Raw genomic sequence first — 12,949 nt, forward strand, 5'->3', positions numbered from 1 at the left:
ACATATATATATATATTTATCATTACGATTATGATTATCTATTTCATTACTATTATTTTTACTATTATAATAATTATTATTAGTAGTAGCAGTAGTAGTAGTATTGTTATTTTTAGTGTAATTGTTATTATTATCTTTATTATTATTATTGTTATTATTATTAACTTTCCTAGCCACAGAGTAATGTGGATTTACAAAGGACTTGTCCACTGAGGATTTATTATTCTGAAAAAAATTTAAATAAGAAAGACTTATAAATGACACAGACTGAACTCCCAACATTTCCCATGTCAACAAACCACTGATCCCAGTTGTGCAACACGGTGCAGCGCAGCCTGTTGACAGATGCTGGGGAGGGGAGCGTGTGATTGGTCCGTCGCGGTGGGTGTTTCCGCATTCCGCGCAGAGCTGTCAGCAGAAGCTGCGAGTTCGAAGACGCGGGGGGAAGCGGACTTTTCGCGTCTGTGGAGAAAGCTCCTCCGTCAGTCTCTCCCGGGGGATCCACGCTGCAGACACCAGAGGAGACGCGATGCCGCACATGCTGATCAGCACGCAGATCCGACTGGTGCGTAAACCCCGCGTCCGTGCCACGCTCTCCGGAGGAGGAGGACGCGCGCTCGGGGCCGGAGACTCTGGGATTTATTTATTGCTCCTACTAATAATCAGAGTGGATCACTGCAGATTGTAGATGTGCAATGTTCTGCAAAGTAGAAACAACAAACAGTTAAGGCTACACGCGGTGCAAGCTGCGTGCATATGGTTGTGCGAGTGTGTGTGTGTTTTTGCTCTGGTGCCCTAAATCAAAAACACATGTTGCCCAGTTGTCGGCCTCTTGTTGCTGCATGCTCATTCTGCTGCCTGCACACCGAGCAGCCTAATTCTATAGCCTCTGAGTATTGGATCATCTATTTATAGTCCGTCCAGATAGTAGAGATTATGGTCTGCCACAGAGCTGCAGGTGTATACTCAGATAGATGCTGCACCAGTAACAGGAGACAAATTGTTTTAACACTGAGCTGTGTGGTTAATGCGTTTAATATCTGTCTTTCAGGAGACTGGCCCGACATGTGTGGGGGATGAGTTCTCCGATCCAGCTGTCATGAATTACCTGGGAGCCCGGAAAACAACCGTGCTGGGAAACAATTTGTGAGTATTGCCAGTCAGTAGTTGTAGTGGGTGTACATCAAGTAATTGGGCAGGTAGCTGCTCAAATGAGGGCAAATAGATATTAATATCTGTATATAAAGATGGACGACGCGTCTCCACTTCCCCCCCACTATCCAGAAATGAGGCCAAAACATCCTGAATGTGAACGCTGCCATCCAAACGCCATCTGGAAAGGTCACGATACACTTCCTCAGACATTTGTGAGTCAGTCACAGCAGTCGGTTAGAATGTGGCTATCAGAACCAATGGGACGGGCTGGGTTTGAGTAAAAAGTTTGAAATTATATCCTGGTTTGAATTGGTTTTGGTCATGTTGGCTTGGGTTAGGGTTAGGGTTAGGGTTAGATTTTTTTACGCTCCACATGCTTTTAATCTTGGAAACATTGAGCTCTGGTCAGGTTCTGATACAAAACACAGAATGCCTGAGAGGTTTGGTTAGTTTTGTCTCTGCCTTGGTCGGGTTCAGACAGATTATTGTGGCTCCAACTGCCCTTTACTGTCAATCATGACATTTCACCCAGTTTTTATAGCATCAAATAACTAATTAAAACTAAATTTACTGAACAAATTTCAGCTTGAACAAACATCAATGTGATAAGAAGTACCTAAAATGACAGAAACCATCTTTGATCAGAATTTATTCGACGTGTATTTTGACTTTTTGGGATGCAAAATGCTAGATTTATGAGCTATACTGCAGTCAGCCACCAGGGGGGGTGATTGAGAGGCTTTGGCTTCACTTTTGGGGAGCTGTGATGTCGTCCATCTTTATATACAGTCTAATGATTTATATCCATCCTTCAGCTCAGAGTTTCATCCGCAAAATCATTTTAACTTAAATGTCTTTCAAACGATGAAAAGTTTCTGTCTTTCTATCTGATTAATTTTTGCAATAGTAAACCATAACGGCACTTTTCCAAAATGGACCTCCACACACAGAGAATCGACTCCCAGGTGCACTGTAAATGTGCTCTCACCGAGCCCCATTTCCATATTTAGGCACTTAACGCTGGTGATTCTCTCGTTTTTGGCAGAAAACGTGTACATATTGACGACAGCTGAGATCAAGTCACATGGCGCGAAGGGGGAAAAAAAACCTGGTTTGCAGGTTTAGCACAAACCACTCAAGCTGATAGAACACAGATCAGGGAAGTGTTGTCATTGGCAATCTGATTCAACTGTTGCTGGGAAATGAACCAAGGTGTGGGAGGAAGGGAACAAGCAGTAGAACAACTTACAGCATTCTACTCTCCGAGCAATGTTTACTGACAGACCCGAGAAATCCCACATCTGTGGAAAGAGGAGTTACTTTGTGTTTATGCTCATTTAGCTCCGAGTACCATGTGGACGACCCGCCACGTCTCGTGTTGGACAAGCTGGAGAAGATCGGCTTCCGCGTGCTGTCGATGACCGGGGTGGGACAGACGCTGGTGTGGTGCCTGCACAAGGAGGCCGAGTCCATTTGAATGGATGGATGACTTGTGTGGAAACAGCTTCTTTTTTTTTTTTGTGTGTTAACTTTGGTTCTCTGCTCCATGTGTGCCCCACTGACAGGAACATACTGAGCCAAGTCAGACAAAAGATCTTAAATTTGAGGTTATCCCAGACGCAAGGTTTCAGATCACGTTGGATAGTTGACACGCCAGGGGAACACCCAACTACATTCCACAGATTGTATGAGACTATTTGTCCATGTTGTTTACTCCTGATGACTGAGTTTAAGTTTACGGACTGAGGGGGCAGTATTAGAACTTTATTAAAAGGGTCATGAAAAGGCCTCACCCAGTTCTTTCTTTCTTATAAGTACATAAAAGACTAAAAGATAGGTTTGTACTTACACAACTGTGCAAGGGTGATTTTGTAAGTTTGTCATTTGCTTATGATTTAATGATATAATGATAGAGATTGCTTGTGTAATTATGAATTAAATCAAAAATAAATCAAAATTATGAATTAAATAATGAATCCTTCTAATATTCACAGATAACACTGTATATATTTATTCATCTTTGTTATTGTGAGCCCTTGCACCTGACAGGGATGTTGCATGATCAGACATGAGGCCCTGCAGGCACACAGAGCGCAGGAGTCGGCCTCTGAGAGCCAACAATCGCTGGGTGGTTTGGTTACAGCCGCAGCTCTGCCAGCACATGTCTGGGGCCAACCCCGGATCACCAATCCACAAACCAGAAACCTTGCCAGCGAGCTAACTTGAGATCTGCAGCCTCACACATGACTTAGCTTCCACCTCCGCACTTAAGATCAAAAAGGCAGTGGTGCTTCCCAGCTCCGTGTCCACAGGGATTCCATGTATTCTTTGACTACACTGATATGGCTGCTTTGATAGGGACAATCTACGGAAATCGCGGAGGAGGAGGAGGATAATATGAAGTTTCTAGGAAACTCTGCTGCAGTTGTTGATAGGGCAGAGCATCCTGGTTCGCATGAAGCACAAGCCACTGTGGGCTCAGAGCAGGGTTGGTGGTAAATGTGTTTCCTGTAATTGTATTTCCTCTGTTGTCATTTGGACAGAGTTTGTGTGTTTCTGGGCTTTTCTTTTCACATTGCTGGGATATGAAAAAGGGCCACGCATAAACCAGTCCATGTGATGAGGGGATTTTGCAAGAGGAGAGGAGCAGATGTCTCCCACCACACCACTCCACAGCTGGACATTGTGTAACAGAGCCACGGCGAGGCAGAGGAAGGGGTGGTAGGGAGATGGATGGCTGGCTTGGATGTTGCAAAGCTGCCATGCATCTCCTAAATAACACAATGACAAGAGAGAGCGCTGCTACGCAAGCCCAAAAGACACAGACACACCATTACGCCATAGTCCCCCAAGGAAAAGGAAAATTAGACTTTGGATGAATAGATGTTCCACAGGCAGAGGACCTTGTTACAAAGCCCAGGGCAACCACAGCAGTCTGGCACTGTAACGTCTGACCTAATGTGGGTCACAGAGCGGTAGCTTGTCACTTCGGAGAGCATAAACAGGAATAAGGCAAATCTTCTAGGTATCGGTTACATAAGCTTATTGTGAAAGAGCTTGAAACAGTAACTAAGAGGTAATTTGTTGAGGTCAGTATCCTAGGACATAGGACAGATGGTTTTGAAGCAGGTGGCACGTTCTTCAGTTAAAGTAGAAACAATGAAATGTCTCAAAACAAGTAGAATCATTGGTGAAGAATCTAAACTTTATCAATACGTGGAATTAATGCAGGAGGGGAAATATTCTTGAGATAAATGTTTTCACGAGGTATAAGCCATTCATTAATTATTAAAGGTCCCCTTCCAACAAGGTTTTTCCGGTAGTGATTGAAGCAGTAGTTCTTGATTTTGCATAGAAAAATGTCAAAATTCTTTCTCAATGAGAGAAAAGATCGATAAGACTTGAAATGTCTGTCCATTCAATCTTAAGATGGAGCCACATGCAATTGTGAGGAGGAGGACGGTTGTGCCAGACTACTTCTTGGCTGAGAGCAGTGATTTTCCCCAGAGTCTCCGCCGGTTGCCTGGCAAACTCACGGTGACAACGAAACTCCAGAAAGTCATCTCGTCCCTGCCAATAAACAGTTCAGCGCCCAAACTGCTGTCAAATCTCAACTTTTTATAGGTTGGTTGTTAATCAGATTCAACAAACTAGATCAAATGTGCTAATTAATGGGCTTTAAAGATACTGGTGGGTGGATTTTATATCTTTGGGTTTCCAGTTTTAAAAAGTTACAAGCAACAAAACCTTGTTACCAATAAGGCCTTTTTCTCTGTCTAGATACAGCGCAGATGGTGTTCCTCAGGGGCTGTTTTGATCCTTTGTGGATTGTTTAAGTTGAAAGGTTTTTAGGGTCACAAAAGAAGTATCTCACAGAAAAAAAGCTAAGAAAATAAAAAATAACCTTGTGACCCCCCTGGGACCCCATTGGAAGGTCTTGATCCCCAGATGGGGAACCCCTGATGTTGCAGCCATGAAACTGTCCAGTCCAAAGGACTCTTCAGTCTGGAGCAGAGCTTCAGATGCACCGTGTACAAAGACCAGGGAACAATCCCCTAAACCACCAGATCTATAATGAGGGGGCCTCGTCTCCAGAGTATGTTCACGTTTCATCACATGGGACCACAAGAATTCCCATTAAAGTCGACCTGGTGCTCCAATTGAGGCCTGATTAACAGGTTAACATGGGGGGGGGGGCAATGATTTCTGCAGCTTAGATTACTACAACCCCTCTAAATTTAAGTTGAAATAAAAATCCAGACAACGGAAAATAACTATTTTTACATTGCACTTGGTTGGCTGCAGTGATGAGGTAATGAGTTGTCACAGTTAACCAGGCGATGGCTGACAGATGCAGATTACATCATTATACCGCTTTGATGATGCGTAGGGTTGCAGGGCCAATCTCCTCTGGCTCTTTTACAACACAGTGAACAAAGAATAAACACTCACTGATGCCTTAAATCTCTGAAGGTCTTATTATCACATACTCACAAACTCATTACTAATCAGCAATACTGCAGTGGATGTAACCATGTTATATGTTGTATGATGCTGCATGGGCCATAAGGTATTACTTTACAGCTTCCTACTGAATTGTAATAAACGGAGTGAAGACACCACAGTGCATACTCTGAACTTTGAATTTGGCATGCATACAGAATATTGGTACAATATATGTCACAAAGTGTGTCGCAAAATACTGGGCAGTCCTGATTCAACCCTGCAAGCTGAGTGATGGAACCTGTAACTCTGGGACCAAACAGCTGAGCACTCATTCCTGACAGTGCTTTTCACCCAAACACAGACAGCATGCACTCAGCAGAACAGTAGTTATCTTCAGTCTAACCCAATTATTAATGTCGTGCATTAACCAACGACTTCATTATACTAATGATTTACAAATGAAGCTTATAAAGCTTGTCTTGTGTAACGTTGTATTTCATTTCAATGTGAATTACTTCCTGTGAACACTGACATCACCTTGACTTCATAACTGGAGCCTGAAAGCAAAGTGGTGATGTGCTGAGCGTCCTCGGCAGCGCAGCCATCTGTCAAGCTTTTGCAGAACCGATGAATTGGTCGATAAAAACCACAAAGTGGAAAATGTTTCTTTTTAGTAATTAAAAAATATTTATTTTGCCACAGTGTATACATACAAAAACTAATAACAGAACACATGGAGCAGCGTTATGAAACAGGTCTTTTCATTCAGGCTGGTACCAGGCTGGGTCGTGCTGTGCTACGACCTGACACCCTGGTCATCCTCGTCCTCTCTTTGCATTTGTTCTATGAGTTTCTGTCGCTCCGCAGCCTGCCTCATCCTCATCATCACCACACTCTCGTAGTCGCGCTCATTTGTCAGGGCGGCCTGCAGAGGAGACAAGGTAACACAGAGAGGCCATTAAAACATGTTAAAACCAATGCATGTGATTGAAAGCACATACATTCTTTGTGATATTTCTGAGAGAAAATTACAATATAACATAAATAATTGTGCTCAAGATTCCTAAGATTATAAAAAAACATCTTCAAAGTTTGATATGGATCATTTCAAGCTAAAATATTGAATGACTTTGAGTTTTGGACTGTTGGTCAGACACAACACCCAATTTTTGCATTTTTCCATTACATGTCCGTGTCTTTTAGACCGCACACCTTCACTTTGTAACGCAGACGGGCTTTCCATTAGTCTCCAAACCCAAGATGAGATAACCCTGAAGGCAGTGGAGTGGCCCTACATCAAACTTCAAGGAAAATGTCTAACGAGCTCTTGCACAAGCAGCGGGTCATAGAAAAGTTAAATGTCTGTGTTCATTATCATCACAGCGGTGACACGGAGCAAATGACACCACTGTCACCGTCCACCGTGTGTTTGTTTTCACGACGGAGCCTGTGACGCAGAGCGGAGGAGAGGGAGGCGAACTCGGACGGACGATCTCGTCTCATTTACCATGGACGCGGCGGCAGGGGTGAACGTGCATGAGACAGCGGCCTGCAGAGCAACTGTGACAGAGTAATTCCACTGCCTGAGGTCATTAAACCCCAAAATGGGGGCTGGGATTAGGCCTGGCAGTCTCCCGGCTTCTAACTGTGTGTGTTTATATGTGTGCGTGTGTGATTTCTACGAGGGGCTTGAGCTTGCATGAGGATGGCGAGATATTTTCTTACAGTGTGTGTGTGTGTGTGTGTGGTGGGGGGGGTGGGGGATTCGCAGAGGGAAGCCACTGGCTAATGGCTAATCAAGCAGGGTGGAACACAGGCCAGACGTCTCACACACACACACATAAAAACCTCGATCTGTGCGGTCACGAATGCAACACACAGGCCAGGATTCACAACCACGCACGAGCAGAGGGATTCTCAAGAAGTGAGGAGACAATTTTTAAAACATGCAAGCAAACGAATGCTTACGTCTGAATACTGACACATATTAAAAACACACTAGCAGATACCATTGGGCCAATTTGAAGGGGGGGGCGGGGGGGGTTGTGTCCACAGAGTACGCCACTGTTTTATAGGATTATATCCAGGAAGTCTGCCGGGCCAAGGAAGTGTCTCTTTAATAAGACAGTGAGCTGCAGGAGAGACCGAGTGAGTGTGTGCATGACGGACTGAGAGGGAGGGAGAGAGGGCGATTTGAAGAGGAGAGGTGGGTTTTTGTCAGCGCACTCGCTGAGCTAAGGCATCTGGAAAACATCACGGGGACTCCAGCGTCCATGTGCTGAGAGAGAGAGGGTAAGCATGGAGGAAGAAGAGTGGAGAGGAGAGGGTCGGTGAAGGGGAAGTTACCCCCCAACTCACTCCCTCACTCCCTCCCTCCCTCCCTCCCTCGACCCTGGATTGAGGAAAGCTGCTATTATCATTCCAGTAATGTGAGCTCAAGCCCTCGGCTAACGCATAACTATGGAATATCACGCGAGCGTCATTAGGTAAATAAATGATTCTCGCATCTTCGAATTAAACAAAACACAAGCAAGTACACAACTAAGCTGGTGAAAATGCCCCCGTCTCCTCAGAAAGTACCACATCTCCACGCTGCCCTGCCCTCTATTGGTCACTGCAGTGAAATGCACCTGAACACTCACTAATTGGTCTGACCTATTCTCCACCCGGTGTGGTCACGGGTGGACTGGCCAGTGATGTGGGGGAGCTCTGAGCATTAGCAGGTGCTTTATGGGCAGCGTGACGCTTTTTTTTTTCTCAGGATGAGGGATGTTTCCTTGCCCGGGGTGTTAACTTACAATGTACATGTTTAGCCAATGCATCACTCTGTAACTAAACACTCGCTGTGTGTATGCATGCGTGCGTGCGTGTGTGTTGCAGTAACACTGGGGCCCAGACTAAGTAGGAAACCGCAAAACACAAACAATTACAAAGTACAAAGCCAAGAGCGGAGGGTACAAGGCCACCGCAGAGGTGGGATAGTAGTAAAACACACACAGGCACGCACACACACACACAAACAAACTCAGGATTAGCTATGTGACATCAGCACATGGCTAGGCCTCTAAACAGCACATCCCAGTCTGACCCCAGGCCAGTAATGACATCATGAATACCAGCAGTGTCTCTGAGTCAGTCAGTCAACAACGTACGTGTACACACACACACACACACACACACACACACACACACACACACACACACACACACACACACACACACACACACACACACCACACACACACACACACACACACACACACACACACACACACACACACACACACACACACACACACACACACTCAGTGCTTCCTGGTATGAATTTTATAGATATCTGGTGCTCAGCCTGGGGGATGAACACCTTTCTTTCTGTTTATGATCATTTACACAATCATCAAACCTTCCAGTCTTCATCCCTTCATCTCCATTCATTACATTTGTAGATTGATCGCTGAACCTTCACTGGAAACAACCATTAATAAATGAAATAAAGCTAAAGTCCCATCTGCCTTTGCTCATTCAAAGCTCTTAGTTAACTGGGATCATACAAAGGTCACGATTACTCTGACTATCCCCAAAGGTCTGCTGGACTATTACACTGTTTTTGTTAGTGAAGAACAAAAACTACACTGAGATTAAGGCCCAAATCTACTTCCTGTATTTAACCCTTTACAAGCACGTGTCCTGCCAACATCTGGTTTCTGAATGGAGACTGGACGAGACCTCCTTTTTATTTGACAGCAAAATCCTTGAACAGGAAAAACTCTGCAGAAATAGTCTTGGTGAATACATTCACAGATCACTGATTGTGACGACCACAATTACACGGGTCGATGATTTTATATGGAAGCGGCAGAATTTAAAGTTATCCTTGAAACTACACCAGACAGGATGTTTAGTGCATTTAAAAATAAATCTATCATAAAAATATAAATCACAAATCCAGCTGCAAGAGAAAAAAGAGACACTGCATATTTCCCTATTTTCACAAACTGAATATCAATATTTCTGTGAAACAGTGACAACAACCTTGAGCTAAAACCCATGTCAACAAAACAAAACCCTGAAAGAAGACAATAGAATGTGTGTGGACTGCAGATTTAGCAAAGTAACCTATAAAGGTGAAGTGTAGGAGAAGAAAAGGGCAGCGAGTGAGTAGATGTGAGTCTATGTATGGAAGTGTATGCATGTGGTTGTACGTGGTCATGGTATTGGACGGAGAGGAAGCCTATTGGACAGGGATGGAGTGCCTTTGGAAACTTTTTAAGTAAAGGAAACAAACAGTGAAAAGAGAAATGGCAGCAAGGACCTGAACTCCTGGTGCCCTGGCATTTCTCGTTTTGACGGATGAGCTCTGGGATCCTGGAATAGGGGAGGTGTGGGAGTTCGGCCTCTTTAATATCCAATAATACGCCGTTGTAAAAGCAAAATTATGTCTTTCACGTCCGAGCCTTCCGGGAAAAGCCCTCTGATTGCAAAAGATTTCCCATTAGAACAAAAAGGGGCCACGGGACTGGTAAGAATGCAGCCTGAACCTTGGAGATGTCAAAAATAACCCAGGCATTATGAGGGGAAAGAAAAAAGAAAAAATGAAAATGAAATCAAGGTTCCAAACACAAAAAGGTCTGTTCTCTTTGAGTATATACATATGTGTTCCCATATTAACAGGCATCCGTATCGACAGTGTTTAATGTGCAGAACAAACAGCGAGTGAGACTGCTGCATATTGAGTACTTCAAACTAATTTGCATACATCACAGCCATGATCTAATAATAACTAATGATTCAGACAACATAGAAGTACATTCAGTTTTTACTGAGCGCTCAATTCTGCAGCATAGAGAGCAATAGTTCTAGTAAATTATATGTAATGTGTTTGACAAAGAGATCAAAACAAGTTCAAGACTTCTCTGTACAACAGCACAAAACTGCTATTTTATCTGTCCCCATAAATTCTAAACAAGCAGAAATAGTTTCTTTCACAACCTTGCTGGCACGTCGCAGAATTCTTCTTCAAGAGAAGTCTGCACGGCCTCCCTCCATCTCTACCTGGCTTACAGATGTGCTTTCTCACGCTCGAGAAGAAGTACTTTCTAACGGGGTTTCGAATGATAAATTAGTTACAAAATGGCAGCCGTCTACATTGTTCAATTCCCTGCAGAGGCTCCCTTCGGATGACGGGCTGTAACCTGGGAGTGTTCCCTGCCCCCGACGATGTTGTTCAATCACTCACGTATTTACGTTACTTTATTTCTTCATCGCTACCTCATACCATCTGATTTGGGTTGTGCATTTGTGAATCATTACATGAGTGACGGTGTTGTAATATGTTTAACTGCGTGCTTATGGTTACAATGAGCGCTCACTTTATCACTACCTTTAGCATGGAATGGTCCTCATAATACTTGGGTCTTTTATCACTTTCGTATCATTTTCTTTATTATTATTTTTGTCACTATTTTCTTCATTCCATTTCTTGTTACAGGTTGTGGGGGGGTATGGGGTGGGGTTGTTGTTGTTTGTAATGCCCTGTAATTATTGTAAAATCCCAATAAATAAATAAAAAAGCCATTATATAAGATTTATTTACCTTTATTGGACATATGGATGAAAATGACAAGAGAGGGGAAGAAAGTATAACTTCTTAGGTTTTACACCCGTAGCCCACCACAAACACTATGTGACATATTACATTATATATTATATTATACTTTAAGTACTAATTGTTAACAATAAAAAATGTGCTTGATGGAAAAAAAGCAAGACATTTCAGTTACATCTCTCCATGAATTATCCTCCATACTGTGTTGGGCTTAATGTGACCTTTTCGTTTTGATTAGAGGCTGCTGTGTCTTTCGTCATGTGTGGATGAGTCCGCACTTGGTTCCCGATAACATCACACCTGGACTTGGTGTCAGATCCCTGTCATGTGCCAGTCATGCAGCTGAGTGTCTACTCTTCCTCTTTACAGCCAGGCTGCCAAGTTTCGGTTGGAGCTTGTTCAAAAAGCCCAACACTGAGTCATAAGTTTGGAGACAACGGCTACGATGATGACAAACTACTAACTTGGATGTTCTCAGCAGAATTGATGGGAAGACATTACAAAGAGAAGCTACTGGAAGACAGATACAGATAAGAACAGTGGACTGAACACAATTAAATTGTCTGGTCTCGTGCTTTTCATTCTCTTTGCAATTCGAGGCAGAATCTGCTGAGTACAGTATGTCCTGTGTTTGTCGTCACTGAACAATGTTTTTCATATAAAAGAATGAGACAGTGTAAATCTAGTCTAAATGCTGGCTGTCTAAGGGCCTCGATAGAGCGGAAGCTGGAGAACACACAACAAAGAGACAGAAGAATATCCACCAAAGCCTCAGTTTGGGCTTCTAGCGCCAGTCAAAGCAATATCTGGAAACACTTTTTATCCTGCAATAACAAAAACATGCAGCATCCCAGATTTCAGGCCCAGCATAGCTGCATCAAACCACACTGCCCGCTATGGTCAGACCTTAGAAAAGAGGCTTACACAGAAATCCATCGAGGGCTAAATGCATCAGCTCGGAGGCTACATAGCATGACAACACAACTAACAGAGTAAGCCCAGCCTCGGTGAGACGGCAGGTCCTGTGAGGTCATTCCCAAATACCGCAGATAACATGAGCTCTTCACCCTAATTGTCTTCTAGCATGAAAGCCGTTTTGTGGTCGTAGGTGGGGGGGTTTTTTTCTCCGAAGAGCGATGTTCAAAATGATCTGTTGCAGGATTGAGTAAATGTTATGATAATTTCATTTGCGTGAGTAATTGTGTCTGGTCCTGCAGACTGTTTTGGCACTAGAGTGCAGAGTGAGAGAACAGGAAAGGATCAGACGGCATATTCTGTTGTTTATTGGATCAATTTGAAAGGACTGGAGGAGCAGTGAAAGACATGATTTGTCCATTTCCTTCACACCCTCTATTTTCTAAGCCGAGCAAACAAGGGGAAGCATTGGGACTGTAGACAAAGGGAACCCCAGCCGTGTCCTCCTTTCTCCTGGAACACAGTGTTTATTGTGAGATATCCCAGTGCGACGGCATGTTGGTGATTTTAATATACTGTCTTTACATATACAGCGTTGTCGAAGATTGCATAAGCTGTGTGTCACTTCAGGGGCTGCATCCTTCAGAGGCTCCTTCAAATGTGCCCTTCCATCCCCGTGAAACGAAGGCTCCGACGGGTGGATGCTTCTCAGGCCAACCAATCAGAGGATCCCATTTTTCAAAGGGCTAATGGCGCCAACAAGCGATGAGACGTCCGATGCTTGAGTTTTTCGCTTCAACTCAACTGAACAGCTAACGGTACACATGG

The 12,949-nt window shown here is 43.8% G+C and overlaps 2 protein-coding genes across 2 annotated transcripts in view; one reads left to right on the forward strand and one right to left on the reverse strand.

The window, feature by feature from the left end:
* The first annotated feature begins 361 nt into the window (after window positions 1-361).
* gchfr (GTP cyclohydrolase I feedback regulator) lies at window positions 362-3,124 on the forward strand. Its single transcript, XM_035169053.1, has 3 exons — window positions 362-565; window positions 1,052-1,146; window positions 2,497-3,124. Exons 1-3 carry the CDS (start codon window positions 530-532, stop codon window positions 2,630-2,632), a joined length of 267 nt encoding a protein of 88 aa, XP_035024944.1. The 5' UTR covers window positions 362-529; the 3' UTR covers window positions 2,633-3,124.
* Window positions 3,125-6,264: 3,140 nt separating this feature from the next.
* dnajc17 (DnaJ (Hsp40) homolog, subfamily C, member 17) overlaps window positions 6,265-12,949 on the reverse strand; it is a 34,409-nt gene continuing 27,724 nt past the window's right edge. The window contains exon 11 of the mRNA XM_035168466.2: window positions 6,265-6,526. Coding sequence (XP_035024357.1) covers window positions 6,398-6,526 — 129 coding nt within the window. The 3' untranslated portion in view covers window positions 6,265-6,397. The remainder of the gene's footprint in view (window positions 6,527-12,949) is intronic.

This window comes from Hippoglossus stenolepis, chromosome 10 (assembly GCF_022539355.2).
Source record: "Hippoglossus stenolepis isolate QCI-W04-F060 chromosome 10, HSTE1.2, whole genome shotgun sequence".
In the NCBI taxonomy this organism is placed as follows: domain Eukaryota; kingdom Metazoa; phylum Chordata; class Actinopteri; order Pleuronectiformes; family Pleuronectidae; genus Hippoglossus; species Hippoglossus stenolepis.

What these genes read in the sequence shown, in the direction of transcription:
- gchfr (XM_035169053.1), top strand. Translation starts at nt 530, where the DNA reads ATGCCGCACATGCTGATCAGCACGCAGATCCGACTG. An exon ending in TCAGCACGCAGATCCGACTG is followed by an intron (nt 566 to 1,051) that starts GTGCGTAAACCC and finishes TCTGTCTTTCAG; the next exon opens with GAGACTGGCCCGACATGTGT. An exon ending in ACCGTGCTGGGAAACAATTT is followed by an intron (nt 1,147 to 2,496) that starts GTGAGTATTGCC and finishes ATGCTCATTTAG; the next exon opens with CTCCGAGTACCATGTGGACG.